The sequence below is a fragment of the Gekko japonicus genome, unplaced genomic scaffold (assembly GCF_001447785.1).
Source record: "Gekko japonicus isolate JY-2015 unplaced genomic scaffold, Gekko_japonicus_V1.1 scaffold2193, whole genome shotgun sequence".
Taxonomy (NCBI): domain Eukaryota; kingdom Metazoa; phylum Chordata; class Lepidosauria; order Squamata; family Gekkonidae; genus Gekko; species Gekko japonicus.
Window position 1 is genome coordinate 100,354 of NW_015168111.1, and position 15,998 is coordinate 116,351.

Below are 15,998 nucleotides of genomic sequence, written 5' to 3' on the forward strand. Positions count from 1 at the left end.
GGACTCCTATTGGTTACATTAGGATCCTAGCCCAGGCTGAAGCTTAACATTAGGTTTCAATTAGGCGATTCGCATGTCAGTATTTACATTCAAGTCAATACATAACAATTAGCATAACTCATTAGCATATGCCACACCCCCTGACATCACCAGAAGTGTGTCATAAGGCCACACCCCCTGACATCACTGGAAGTGTGTCATAAGGCCACACACCCCGCCCCCAACGGTCCCGGCCGCCACCGCCAGCCTTGCTGCTCCACTGCCGAGCCCCATGAGGGGCCCAGCGGTGGACCTGCAAGGCCAGCAGGAGTGCAAGGAAGCCCTGGAAGGCCCTCCCTGGCCCCAGGCAGGCAGGGGTGGGGAGAGGCAGGGAGGAAGCAACTTACCCTCCCTCTTCTCCTGCCTCCTCCTGGCTGAATGAGGGCCGGAAGCAGGGCGGATGGAAGCAGGGGGCGGGGCTTTGTCATGTGCCCCGCCCCCCCACCTCACCCGGTGGAACTGCGTTCCCCTGCGTTCCCCCCCGAAATGACCTCTGGTTACAGCATCCCTAGACTGGATCTGTGGATGCCATTGCAGAGATGCATTTGGCCATTTAGAAAGGCTGTGGGGGCCCAATGGCATGGTGGGACTAGGTGAACTTGGCCCTAATGCCTTTTTAAGTGCCAATTCAGGTGAAGGACATTTTAAAATGGAATTAGCATCCACAGGCTGGACTTGTGGATGCTGTAGTTTGTGGATGCAGTAGTTTGGCCCTGTGTGGGACTGTTCTGTGCTATTATAATGCAGATTTATGGGTCACTCCACCAAATGTATAAAACTATTCATGGGGGGTTGTAAAGGAAATATGGTCACATAGGAAAGTTAGCAATTTTCATTGTTTACTGTATGTGATTTTATTGCATCACCATATCTAATGTTCAACTTGCATCCAGCTGTACTCAAGAGACTGCAGTCATGAGCAGATAAGACAGCTCTTTCTGCAAAGCCTCAGGTTTGCAGACAAATCTGATTTTTTAAAAAAGGATCAACTCAGTTACCAAATATTTAAAAAGCACCTCTACCTGTACCTTTAGGAAACGAACGCCCTCTGTGATCTCAGTGGCCATTGGGGTTGCTAGGCAATCATAATAATATATCTAGCCTTCAAAGTCTGATTTCTGTTCATAAAAGGCAAGGGGAGGGCCCTTTTCAGAGGTATTTTTACCTTCCATTCCCCTCGTTTTCCTTTCCCTGCTGTCTTCAGGCAGGCATCACTGGGGCCACACCAAGAAGCAACTAACAGGCAACTTGCTATGATGTAATTTGCACAATTCATCTAGGTGCAGCAGTAGATAGCAGAAACTAGATGCCACTCAACTCACCTGGGCCCAGTGGCTGCCTCCACACAATTTTTACTTCTTCGCTGTGCCTGGTAGTGGCCAACATATTACTTAGCTGAGTGACTTGCTATTCTATTACTTTCATAATTTCTCCAGATTTCCCCAGGGACAGGCTGGGAGTGGGGAGAGAAACTGAAAGTCATTGTAAAACGGTGTTTACAGTATGGCTAGGATCTGGTAGACCTAGTTTCAGATCCCTAATCTGCCATGCAGTTTGCCTAGTTAACCTTGCAAAAGTCAACCTTGGGTTAGTCACCCTCTCTCAGCCGACTATAACTCACACTGAAAGGGACCAGAAGCTTAAATTTCTATGGAATATCTGTGAATTTAGAGGAACTAGTAGAGTGTGGCACTGGATGGCTATAATGTCATTTCTCAATAGTAAAATAGCAATTACTGATTTTTTTAAAGCCATCAAAAAGCCTCCAGTGGCAGGCTAGGGACACATGAAGAGAAAGTGGCAGCTGATGGAAGAAAATTTGCACAAAACTCCCAGTGCTGTATGCACGGCACTGATGACAAGGAAATGGAGAAACCATGCCATGTTGATGCAGCCAGATACACAGCCAGAGGTCGTTCTCATCACGAAGCACTACATCCTTTTAAATAGAGATGGTGGAGACTGACCCTGGGACTTTACCTATGCAAAGCTGATGCTACACCACTGAGCCACATCCTGTCCTCAAGTGTAATTAACCACATGCAATGGCATTTCAGTGCAGTCTTCCTTGGCGTCATGGGTGCCCATTCTGCAGTTCTTGCCCTGTCTTGTTCTGCTTGTATTAGTAGTTCTTCTCCCAGAGATTCAGAGCAAAAAAAATTAGTCTAGAGTATGTCCTTTGTTATGTTGCAGTATGCTACCCACCACATTACCACGTGATAATGAACAAGACACAATGTCCCAGAATGGTAGGAGGTTCTTGGATTATCAGCATTCTTTGTGCATGACCGCACATTGTGGACATCATTTGCTTTTTTTGTGAGCCAAATAAGATCAGTCAATTATTCTGTGACATCTTGCAACTGCTAAAGCTTGCCTGCATCAACACATTTGGCAATGAAATGACAATCCTTGTTATGTGGCATAATTTTGGGTTAGTCTTCTGCTCTTCAATCATTGTATTCTATGTTAAGTTATTTCCACAATCTGAAGAATTCAGTTTTCACGAAGCAAGTTCAAAGCTAGTTTGCCCCAACTCATGATTTTTTTGTTTGTTGACATTAACTAGGATGTTTACATACATCAAGATCAGAGTCTTCAATCTCTGAGGAAATAATGGTAGCTCTGTTGTATTCTATGGTGTAGCCGGTAGCAAACCCAGTCATTTACAGTCTGAGCCAAAAGGACATCAGGAAAGCTCTTTTAAAGCTGATTTTTGTGTGTGTGTGTGTGTGAACAAGATACCTTTAGCAATGTGCAGGGACAAAGAGACAGGACAATATTTTCCAGTTTAAATATGATTTTATGATAGAAGCAGCGTGCATGTGTTTAGAGCATCCACAGTAACAGGGTCCTTGGATTACTCATTTGGGGGAAAGAATGTGTGAAATATTGAATTTTGTTGGTGAATAAACATTATAGCTGACCTTTTGGCCCACAAAGCTTAATATTTCATTCTGAGGATGATGAACATATTTGATGGTTGGCAGTTTAGTCTGCATTTTAAAGGATCATATTTTAATTAAAATATCTTGAATCTAACAATTAAACACGAGAAATTATTTTGCATCCCTAATTATACATTTTTATTTTAAACAATATTAAGAAAAACATATTTAAACAACAACAATACATATAAAAGTGCAGAATACATGTGGAATATTTGTAGGAGAATGTATAACAATCCTAATTATGCATTTTTAAATGATGCTGCTGGTCACAGAGCAACCTTTGACAGCTTATAATGCTCATAATAGCCACATTTTCCCCTTCTGGTTTGCATTAATATATTTGAATAGGGCTTTTTTGTAGAAAAATCCCAGCAGGAACTAATTAGCATAACAGGCCACACCCAACAGCAGAAACTCATTAGCATATTAGGTCACACCCCATGCCTTCCCTAGGCTTGCCTGGGTCCCCCGTGGCTGCAGGGTGCCCGGGCAAGCTGGCCCTTGGACAGGCCGGGGAATGCACTGGGAGGCATTTAAATGCCCCCCGATCCTTCCAGGGGTTCCTCTGGCCCACCCACCTCGGAGTCGCCGGGTGGGGGGGTCGCTCTCCATGCTTTCCCTCTGTAGCCATGCATGCAGAGGTTTTGGCTGTAGTGGGCATGGCTAACTCTGAAGCCAGCCGGAACTCTTTTCCTGTGCGTTCCTGCCCAAAAATAGCCCTGTATTTGAACCAATGTAGAATTCCCTTCCTTTCTACAGCCTCTTCTCTCCTCTTCTCCTCTCCCTCCCAACCACACTTCCTGCCACTTTGCTGCACCTGTGACACCTGGTCAAGTTGGTGTCAGTTTGTAAAGCAGGTGATCTGCCAGTCAGCTTGCCACTGGGTGGTCTGGCAGAGATAATCTCTCCCTCCCTTCCTCCATATCCTTCCTCCCACTTTTCCTGATTCTGTTTTGGAAGCCTCGGGGATGCTGGACTTCAGGATACTCTGGGAAATGTAGTCCTCAGGGTGCTTTATATTACAAAAACATACATCTTGAGGACTACACTTCCCAGGGTGAACCTAAGGGCTGAACGTAATGCTATAGCATCTGCCAGTCTGTCAGGGGGACTTGCCATCATTTAGGAGCTGAGATTCCCCAGTGGGAACAGCACTGTTAGAGCCCAATTTGGCTTGAGATCATGGTGTGGGAGAAGGAGGAGGGGTTCCTGCTTCCCCCCCCTGCTGTTTTCCCAAGCTGAAATAAAACCAGGGATGGGGTATTATTTACCCTGCTGCAGAGGCCTCATAATGTCCCTGGCACCATTTTGGCTAAGAAAACAGCATGGAGAGCCTCCCCCCATGCTGTAGACCCACACCAGGTTAAAGTCCAAAATGGTAGTGAGTCCTGTGGTGGTTCTAAGTGATAGGGAAGGAAAGAGAGATTCCTTCTGCCCATCTACCTTTCGGTTGCCTAGCTGATCAGCTAGCTACCTACATAGCTGTTGCCTCCAATCTCTGGCTGCACAGTAAACTGTGGGGGAGAACAGAAGGGAGCGAGGGGCAGTCTTTTTATCGAGTTTGAATTTGGGCTCAGAAACAAATAGGCATTTGCTAACAAATAACTCAGTTGTTGTTTTTTCCCCTGATTCCAATTATAAAGTCAGTCAAGAGGGTCAAATCCATCCCTGGTTTTCCAAACCTTAGTGAATTATCTCCTAATTGAATTATCTCCAATTTTGCTCAACAAATACTGGCTCCAATGCAATATTTCATAAACATTATCTCTGCCACAATTATGTTGGAATAAACATTATTTAAAAAAGGAGTTCTTTTCTTCATATTGCCTAACTTACCGTATCTCTTCTCCTGGCAGCCGGGAACATTATCAGTGTCAGGTCTACATGTGTCCACTGATATGGGGTGGGATTCAACCAGCTTCTGCTCTGGTGAAAATGAAAGGTGTTCACTGTGACCACCTTTTAAAAAAAATACTATGCTGGGAGTCATTGAAAAAGCCACATGGGACAGAGAAGTAGAAGTAGAGTAAGCAGTAGAATTTATTGAAACTGACTGAAAAAGCTGGCTTTCCCCCCAAAAAAAATTAGGAAATCTCCATGCTATAACATCCATGTAAAAAACAAACAAACACTATACAGTCTGCGAGAAGAGTTTCCAACCTAGAGTTCTCTTCAGGGATTCCCTCACTTCATAGTTCCTCAGAGCATAGACAATGGGATTTAGCATAGGAGTGACAACTGTGTAGAACAAAGACAGTATTTTTTTGACTTCGGGTGAATAGTTGGATTTGGGTCTTAGATAGACGAGGCTCCCACTTCCATAGAACAAAATCACCACAATGAGATGAGATGAGCAAGTTGAGAAGGCCTTGCTTCTACCCTCTACTGTAGACATTCTGAGCATGGTGGTGATGATACGGGTATAGGAGATCAGGATGAGCACAAAAGGGAACATGAGGAAAACAAGGGTGGAGGCTATGGATTGCATTTCATATTGGTGGGTGTCTGTACAGACCAGCTTCAACACTGGTGGGGCGTCACAAAAGAAATGATTGATTTTGTTATGACCACAAAAAGGAAGATTGAAGATCCAAGCTGCTTGCAGCAGTGAGACGGGGATTCCAATCACCCAGACTCCACCCATCAACTTGTAGCAGAAGGTCCTATTCATAACAGTGGCATAGCGCAGGGGGTTGCAGATGGCAACATAGCGATCATAGGACATAGCAGCTAAAAGAAAACACTCTGCACATCCAAAGTGGAAGAAGCAGTACATTTGAATGGCACAGCCGACGAAGGAGATAGTTTTGTCCTTCACCAGCAGGTTGATGAGCATTAGAGGGACTGTGTCCAAAGTGAAGCAGATCTCAATGAAAGCCAGGTTTCTCAGAAAGAAGTACATGGGAGACTGGAGGGCAGCATCCACCATGATGATGACAATAATGAGGATGTTCCCAGTCACTGTAGCAATGTACATTACCAAAACTAGAGGGAACAGAAACAACTCTATGTTTGGCATGCTGGAAAATCCAACCAGGATAAATTCCTTCACCAAACTTTGGTTTCTCCACTTCATTTCTTCGAAAGGATTTCTGTTAGAAGATGTAGTAAGAAGAAGGAGATAGAAGAGGAAATCCATTCAGAAAGTCAATATTATGTAACTCTAATAGTGAGATAGAATCCCCCCTTTCCATTCCTTTATAGTTCCATGTTTGCTGTGTTTCACATTCTACACCTTATTGTTGATGTAACTTCAACCACTGCTGTAATGTATTACTTACACTCAGGCCTCTCAGCAGTCCAGAGGGACCCAGGCCAATTCCAGCTTTTAAGACACTTAAAAAAGTGTCAACATGTGATCTGCATTAAAAACATCAGTGAAATTTAATAAATCGGCAAGTATCTAATCTGAGGCCACCTTTGAGGCCCAATGCCCCCCCCCCCCGAATGACCATGGTTAGAGTATTATGGATAGGGGCTGTGGCTCAGTGGTACAGCATCTGCTTGGTATACAGAAGGTTCCAGGTTCAATCATCGGCATCTCCAGTTAAAAGGACCAGGCAGTATGTGTTGTGAAAGACCTCTGCCTAAGACCCTGGAGAACTGCTGCCAGTCTGAGTAGACAATACTGACCTTGATGGACCAATGGTCTGATTCAGTATAAGGCATCATCATGTGTGTTCACTAGGGTACAGGGAATCTGTTCAAATCCCCACTCTTTCAGGAACCATGGCCAGTCACGATCTCTCGGCACATTTAACCTCACATACTTCTTATACTGTGAGTTCACTGGGGGAAAGATGGAATTAAAATTTTCTAGACTAAAATAAACTTAATTTCAGCACAGTTTGCCATAGTTTCTAGTGCCTCCAGTCCAGTCACACTAGTTATTCCTTATTTCTATATCATTGCTCAAATTTAAACGAATAAAATACTACCTTGATTTGGGGGTTTTGTATGATTACATCTAGATGGTTTTCACACACAAGAACAAAGATTGCCAACTCTGACTGGGGAAATTCCTGCATATTGGGGGCATTATCATGGTAGGGCAGAGGTTTTTTGGGGGGGAGAGTTTGGCAGTGGTGTGATGCCATAGTCCACCCCCCAAAGCTGTCATTTCCTCCAGAGGAAGTGATCTTTGTCATCTGGAGATCCGCTGTGTACATCAGAGAACTCCAGGCTGCACCTGGAGGCTGTTAAAACTAGAAAACATCTCCGAGGGCATTTTTAGAGTACTGTCTAAAATAATTTTTGTACAACCCTACAGTGATGTGTGAGTAGAAAGGGAAATGTACGTAGCACAACCAGAAGTGCAGTGACTGCAGCAACGCCAAGAACCTCAATATGATTTTTTAAATAAAATAACACTCAAACGGAACATTGGAATGTACAGCAGTCCACATAGTTTAATTTAATTTGATTTTGAAGTTGTACAAGAAGAAATATCCCATGCTATGTATAACAGCCAGTGGAGATACAGTGGATGGATCCAGCACAAAATCTTTAATTGCATGAGACACAAGCATCTAGGTTAAGCTAGATTTTAGTAATAGCTGCCCAACATCAGCACACACACACACACACACACACAATCCATAACTTTTGAATGTGGGTTGTAAATTAATAGGGCTGCCTACCACAGCTACTAGCATTTTGGGTAAACCTACACTGTCTTCAAACCTGACAAATGTTGCTGCTGGCCTTTAAAACTCTAGCCTGCACACAAAACAGTTCTGAGAGATGCTATGTCATATCTTCCTTCCCCTACATGCTACTCAAGCTTGGGGCTGTCCCCCTCTTCCCATCCACCTGGCCACTCAAGTCAATGATGGGATGGTTGGAGAACAACCTTTTTTCCATAGATGCCTCAAGGTGCTTGCCAGTGGTCTAGCCTATGTCATAAAAACAACCCATTGCAAAGATGACTATGCCTTAACTAGTCTAAAAACCAGGCTGAATGAAATTCTATGCCAACGCTGGCTGGAGAAAGTGAAAAATGAAGCCCACAATATTCTTACTTTATCCCATTAATGGTAACCAACTATTCCTTTGTGTAGGTGAGCCAACAAGCAGAAAGCCTGCTGAAGGGTGGGAAATACAGCTTAAATAGCTATTGCAATCCTTTGACCATCAGCTTGTCCAGCAGGAGGCATTCCGCTTTGACAATGACCTTTTTCAGCTTCATTCGAAAATTGACTACAACAAAACTATACCTTACAACTAATGATATGCCAATAAAGGTCAATGAATGAATGAATGAATGAATGAATGAATGAATGAATGAATGACTACAACAAAATGCATCCCAGTCCTGTTCACACTGGAAACTGGATCTTGAGATTTCTACAGAAAATATCACATTGCTTGTTTAGGGGCCTTGGTTGTTAACCGCCCTCACTGTAAGTGCTGGAGGTCAATAAAGTCAAATAATGATAATTCCTCCTTCTTCTAGCAGTTCCTTTGTTTAGGCAGGTGCACACAACATCCCGTGTCTTGTTGTAATTGGTCCTACACCCTGTATTAGGCTTCCTACAGATATGGACAACCTCCTCCCCCTTTCATTTTGTGGCTGTGCCTACAAAACGGCTTTGTATAAGGGAGCCTTTGAGGCTTTCCATGAGGGGACGGGAAAATCAAGAACTGCCCTATGCAGATGCCACATTGCATTTGAAGTGGTGTTATGTCTACAACATGGCCTCAGGCAGAAGCAGCTTGTGCCTTCTAATAAAAGTGGTCTATACATTTTAAAATAAATACTAAGATAAACCAATTTGGTAAGTTAGAAGTAATGAGTAGTACCAGCAAAAATATTTTCCTGCTTCAACATTTCCCTCCAAGAATACTTAAAACTCCATGTCTCCTATTCAAGGAATGCCATACCTACCTCAAACATTCAGAAGGTAACCAATGGTGATTACGTAGGCTGGGTATGCTAACTTTTTATGGTGGTGGTTGAAAAAGTAATTTCCTAGAAATTTTAAAGTGGTGAAAAGAAAAAAGAAAAGAAAAACTATTGTGATGTTTCCCAAGCATCGAACAGTTGTTGTATGCATGTCTTCCTTCCATGTAAAGTGCTATGTTTAGCTCAATGGTAGCATGACTGCTACTTTCAGGAAGAGCTTAGTAAAAGCCATGGTGAGGTAGTATGCTCTCTTTCTGATTTTTAATTAGAACTTTATCTATGGTGTTTTAAAGAACAGAGCTTTGTTGCATTAATCCCAAGTAACCCATGTACCATTAGGGAATATATTTATTCCTTAGTAGGGAAAACATCTGGGAGTTGCTGACTTCCTCCATCTGTGTTATCTCTTAACTACAATAGAGTGCTAGCATATGTATGTCCCACAATATGGTTAGAAGGCACCCAGTACAGCAGTCTCACTACACCTAAACAATTCTATGTTTGGTGAGCTCCTAGCACCAGCCTTGGGTGCCAGAGATGGACATAATCCAACCATGAGAATTTTATAGTTTCGGTGTCATGACCTAGAAAACCATATTGTAGGATGCCTCCTAATCTGTTCTCTATAAGCAAGCCCAGTCAAGTCTTCCCTGAAGCAGTGCCCGCAAGGTCTAGATAGCAGGAAGGGTTGACAGGAACTGAAGGCAAGGACCAGCAACACAACCTTATGCCTAACAGACCAGTTGACCCAGCAAAGCAGTCTTCCCAAGCCTGAGCATAAATTAGTTTGGAGGTAATCAGGTTCAGCTGGCAGGGGTTGAGCTACTGTGGCTGTGCTGAGCTTTGAGAAGGATCCTGCGAAGAAGTAGCAGTTTCACTGCATGGCTCTTGGATGGGGCTGCATGCAGCCAGTCTGGCACCATTTCTATTGGGCTGCTTCAGCCTAGCCTATCTGCTGCCCCTGTTCCTGCAGAGAAGGGATGGGGTCCAGGGGTGCTGTGGGCCCTGGTTTGATATCTCCACAATGGAAGCACAGTGGCTATCTCAGAGAGCCACTTTGGTGTAATGGTTAGGAGTACGGATTCTAATCTGGGAGAACCGGGTTCCTCCTCCTGATGCGGTGATGTCATGCAGAAGTGACATCATCATCATAATTGGGGACGTTGCATGGCAATGCTCTGCATCTTGGACAAAGCCCTATTTTTTTGGCCTAAAACCATAGAGTGTTGCCCCAAAAGCAGAGCATTGCCATGCAACGTCCTGACATGATGAGGTCACTTCTGTGTGATGTCATCACATTGTGGATGTCACTGTGCAATTTCCCTGTTTGGGGGTGAGGCTTCCCCCACCAACCAGTTGGCCAGTGGTGGGCAGAAGCCTGAAAAATCAGGGGAACCTCCACCTGGACCAGGGGTCTGGCAACCCTAACTACAACTGATCTCCGGACTACAGAGATCAGTCCTCCTGGGGGGAAATAGCTATTTGGAGGGTGGGCTCTAAGGCATTATGCCCTGCTGAGGACCCTCCCCAAATTCCTCCCTTCTCAGGCTCTACCCTCAAATATCCAGAGTTGACAGCACAATACTGGTCTAATCTCAGAAGGCAGGAGCACTTGAAACAGGGCTAATACATTGGCCTTTGGCAACCTAGGCCAGCCATAAACTGAGTGTGCCAGCCCACCCAGGCATATGTGAACTGTCTCAATCTGGGCACACCCACCTTGCTGCAACCCCAGCTATCATGGACCTGGGCAAGCTGGTGCCTGCTGGTTCTTCATCCCCACTCCCTCCCTCATGGTGGGAGGTTTGCTCAGATGACCCTAGTGGTCAGATATGTTTAGGAGCATTTCTTTCTGCTTTATGTCGCTCCAGAATATGATACAAATAGACCTAATCTCTGCACTGATTGATGGTGGAAAGTGCCATGAAGTCACAGCTGACTTATGGCGACCCTGTAGCGTTTTCAAGGCAAGAGATGTTCATAGGCGGTTTGCCATGGCTTGCCTCCATGCCATGCCCCTGGTATTCCTTGGAGGTCTCCCATTCAAATACTAGCCAGGGTCATCCCTGCTTAATTTCCGAGATCTGATGAAACTGGACTGATTAAGCCATAACTAATTATGGCAGGAATAGGGTGGGTTGCTCAGTATATGTAGGATGAATAGATGTGTATCAAGAAGCAACAGATGATATAGGGCTGTTACTGCAGCTTGCAATTCCTATTAGGATCCTATTGGGAATAATTAGTAGGACAGAGGTGTTGTGTGGTCACTGCTGATAAGGTGCTACTAAGTAGGTAGATAGCATTTATTGTGTGGGGCCAAAAGCCATTGAAATAATCATGGGCTAATGGTGCTATCCTATGCATCCAATTTTTATTCTTTGCTATAACCTTGCTGATCAGCTCCCAAGTGGTGTCATTAAACATCAAGGGTGCTGCATTGTCAGTTTTCCCATAGGAGAAGTGAGGACACAATAGCTGCTTTAAAGACAGCTTGCAACAAGAATCACCTAGGAGTCACAGCCAGTTTCTGAGCTAACACCCCCCCCCCATTAACCACAAAGAAAAAGGGGGGGACTCTGAAGCTCTTACATTTTCTATAATAGAAACATTCAGTAATTAGAGATTCCAATGCAAATACCTTTCCCCCAATGTGAACTGCAAAAAAGGGCTACTGTTTTTGTGCAGCTCATAAGAGAACGGTGATACTAAATAATCCACTAAATACTAAATAATCCACTTTCAATGCACTTTCCAACCGGATTTTACTGTGTGAACTTGGCATGATCCTGTTGGAAAGTGCACTGAAAGTGGATGGAAAGTGGATTATTTCGCATGTGTGACTGCAGCCACAGTCTGCCAATGACTTTTTTTATTTCCATGAGCTCTCTCAGCACATAAAAATAAATTGTCTGGAATGTCTTCATTCTTCTGATTGTGCCGATAGTTGCTTGTGTAACCTTGCAGTTGTGCTACTATAACACAGTGTATATGGACCGCCTCTTAAATATAAATTGGAAACTCCAATAACACTGCAGTGATCCATTTGTTGTTGAAGGTGGCAAGTGTGGAGACATTACACTTGTGTTTAAAAAGATGTATCTATTGCTAATTTGTTTATGAGGTCAATTCATGGTACTGATCCTTGTCTTCTCAACCGGTGAGTCATGTGTTTAAAAGCTTTAACTCTACTTTGAAGAACCTGTGCACCAGCTGTGCTCATCCATCTGACTACTATTTTTTATTTCCCTTTTCAAGTTGTCCACCCTTTCTGTCAAAGCCCATGTCTCTTCTGTTAAGGCAACTTCACTGTGGAAAATTTCCTAGAGGAGGTAAGAACTCGTCTTGTGCATTTGCAAGAAAAGGGGTGAATCTGTTGTATTTTCTAGGGTTGTTAATGATTGTTATTGTGTATGTGGTTTTATTTTCTATCCTTTGCTTTTTATTGTTTGCTTTTATTTTTCATTGTTTTATAGATTCCGTAAAGTTTCTTCTTGTAAGCTTGTTAGGTAGGCTCTGAATGTTTAATGAATCATAAAGTTGGCTCTGGTCCAGTGTTCCTTCTAAGCTGAGTTAGTATGAACTAGCTCACAGTTTTTTAGCCTCTGGCTCACACATTTTTGTCTTAGCTCAGGAAGGATGGCTCCAGAGCAAACTAATCTATGTAGTAGCCAACTCACTCACTCGCTCGCAATTCTAATGCCAGTAGCTCAAAAAGTAGAATTTTTGCTCACAAGACTCCACAACTTAGAGGGAGCATTGCTCTGGTCATATCTGTTCCAGTAATAAAACTGGAGATGCATGTATCTTGTCATAGGACCTGGGAAACATAGAGAGCTGGAGAAAAACCACTCAACAAAATCAAGAGATCTACTCAAATACGTCAAAAATCGCCAAGCAGCATGAGAGATATTGTTAGAGACCAGTCAAAGAGAATTCTTGAACATGGGCAATTATGATCTGTTTGTACTTGGCAAACTGTTGCTTTTGAAATTTGTGATGGGAGAACAGAGAAAACTTGTAAATGGAGAATAAAAATCAGAAACCTCAGGAGTTTCAGTGGCAGTGGTATCATGGATCCATATAAGGAGTAAGAAATAGGTGAGGTTCTATCAGAATCCTGTCCAGAACTATCATTTCCAGTAAAAATGGAAACATTTCCCTGACCTTGGCAGCCCAGGCAAGCCCAATCTCATCAGATCTTGGAAGCGATGCAGGACCAACCCTGGCAAGTACTTTGAAGGGAGACCTCCAAGGAATACCAGGGCTGGGGCGCAGAAGCAGACAGTAGTAAAGTAACTCTGAAACATCCATGCCTGCTAGGGGTCAGTAGAAATCAACCACATGCACATGCACAATACTCAACAAAGATATATTTTTTTTTAAAAAGGAAACATTTCCAGAGTTAATGGGGACATTTTGCTTGTCAATGGCTTTTAGGTCCATTCTTGAAATTAACAGAGGCTGTCAGCTCAGGAAAGTAAAGATGTTTTCATTTGCCCCTTCCTTGCCTCACAAGCCTTGGGGCAGTGACTAGAGCAGCCTACAGACTACCTATGATTATGCTATTTTTTTAAAAAAACAATATTTTAACCAGTGTTCCCTCTAAGCTTAGTGTGAGCTAGCTCATAGATTTTTTTTTTAAGCTTCTAGGACACACATTTTTGTCTTAGCTCAGGAAGGATGGCTCCAGAGCAAATTAATTAATGCAGTAGCCAAATCACTTGCTCGCAACTTCAATGCCAGTAGCTCACAAAGTAGATTTTTTTTGCTCACAAGACTCCACAGTTTAGAGGGAGCTCTGCAGTTTTAACAGTTTTAACTGCTACTTTCTTCTTCTCCTCCTCCTTGATCAAATGAGTCGCTTCCACTAACATTAGTGAGTTAAGTTTAAGTCGCAAGCTTTTATAGTGGTATGGGTCAAATGTGTACATTATGTAGCTAAACCAGGCTCAAATGCTGCAAAGGTGTTCCAGTTTTATTTGCTTCCTATTTGTTGATCACTGGCCCCATTCACACAGAGCATTTGCTGCGCTAAAGATACGGATGATAGGTGGATTTTCCGGGCGCGATCACACTGCAACATCTGGGAAATGTATTGGACCCGTGACTAACGCGTGGCTTTGTGCCAAAGATAAAGAGTAAAAAACTAGTACTTACGATGTACTAGTTTCCAGAAAACGCGGGGCAAGGGCGGGCATCTGATCGCGTCCCGTCCTAGTCCTGTCGCAAGCCGGTTAGTTTTTTAAAAAAAAGTCTTCACAGGATGCGCACAAACGATCATGTGCATGCTCACCTTTTGGTGAGAAAAAAAAATTCCCGTTGGCCACGGAAGCGGCGCCTAGCGATTGCTGGTGTGATCGTGCCGCACCACTTCTTTGCCGCACTGCAGGATAGTCATGTGATCGGCACCTCACTCCCTAACCATGGGTCTTTGACAGGACGTGTGATCGGGCGGTCACAAGTTATTTTGCTTTGGGGGAAATAGCCATGCTTCCCCCCCCCCCATTTTCTGGCCAGTGTGACCGGGGCCACTGAGTATTTTATAGTTATTTTATTGGATTGATGACATCTATTACCATTTTTCCTTAGTATAAAAATATTTGTGATTGATGTTATATTGATCTGTGTAGGAAATTGTTGCCACTTTCTAATAGATGAGACCTTTTAACCAGAAAGGACAGGGATTAAACCCAAGACGGTCTATATGCAAAGCATGTGTTTCTTCATAGAGCCACAGAACTTCCCTGATTAAGTCAGATCATTGGTCTCTAGATCAGGCTTGTCTTCAGTGGCTGGCAGCAGGTATCCAAATCTCAGGCCAAGAAAATCTCATAGCTCACATCCTTTAACTGGAAAGGACTGATTCTCTGACCTACAGCAAAGCATGCAATCTACCATTGAGCCATAACCTCTTGTTTTCATTTTTTATGTAATGTTTTGCCTGTCATTATATTGTGATTGCATTTTATATCATTTGTCTTGTGGAAAACTGTTTAATTATTGGAGATTGTATGAAATAGCTATATATGTAAAACATAGAATCATAGAGTTGGAAGGGACCTCCAGGGTCATCTAGTCCAACCCCCTTCACAAAGCAGGAAATTCACAAATACCTCCCCCACACACACCCAGTGACCCTTGCTCCATGCCCAGAAGATGGCAAAAAACCCTCCAGGATCTTTGGCCAAACTGGCCTGGAGAAAAATTGCTTCCTGACCCCAAAGTGGCAATCAGCATTTCCCTGGGCGTGTAAGAAAGGGCCATGAGAACTAAACACTGATGCAACCCTCCCTGCCCTCCCTTCTTGGGATCTGCCTAATTTCACAGAATCAGCATAGCAGTCAGAGGGCCATCTAGCATCTGTTTAAAAACCTCCAAAGAAGGAGAGCCCGCCACCTCTTGAGGGAGAAACAGTGGGAGAAATGTGGGAGAAACAGTGAGAACAAAGTCTTTCCCTGGCAGAAGGACTTAGTTATGTTGGAGGCAGGCTTGTCACTTATTGGAGTCACTGGATCCTATCTATTATGAGTGGAATCCAAACAGTTTTTCCTCTGAAGAACAATGAAGGAGTGGTTCTGATCACCAGAAATGGCTATGCTGGAGATCATGGGATCTTACATGGACAAAAGCCAAGTGGAATGGGGGCTGCTTTAAGGAAGACAATTGGGTAAGACTAAGCAAAAAGGCTTACTGGAACCAGACTATCTTCTTATTATTAGTTTACTGAGGCCCCGGTCACACGGAGGATTTTGGCCTGGGAGAGGGACGGATCGGGGGCGCAGCAAACGGGCGCGATCTCACCGCAACATCTGGGAAGCAGCGCGCACCCGTCCCTGATCCCGCCCTAAACCCGGAAAAGCTGCTGCAAAAAAGAACCTCCTACAGAGGAGGACTTACCTGACGCACCGCAGCAAGCGTGGCCGTGGGATCGCCGCTGTGCCCGTCGTCCAGAGCAATCCAGGCTCCCTGCCGAACTGCGCACGCGCACACATGTGCAGTTCGGCAGCCTCGCTCTCCTTTCAGTAGCTTCCCCCCCAGCAACTGATCGTGCCAGGGAGGAACTGTGCGGCGGCTCAGGGGATCTATGTGATCCCGCCGCC

The 15,998-nt window shown here is 44.0% G+C and overlaps 1 protein-coding gene across 1 annotated transcript; it reads right to left on the reverse strand.

Annotated features, from left to right (window-relative positions):
* Nucleotides 1-5,121: 5,121 nt before the first annotated feature.
* LOC107113497 (olfactory receptor 10A7-like) lies at nucleotides 5,122-6,066 on the reverse strand. The gene has a single exon (XM_015414831.1). The coding sequence runs from the start codon at nucleotides 6,064-6,066 to the stop codon at nucleotides 5,122-5,124; it is 945 nt and encodes a 314-aa protein (XP_015270317.1).
* Nucleotides 6,067-15,998: the final 9,932 nt, after the last annotated feature.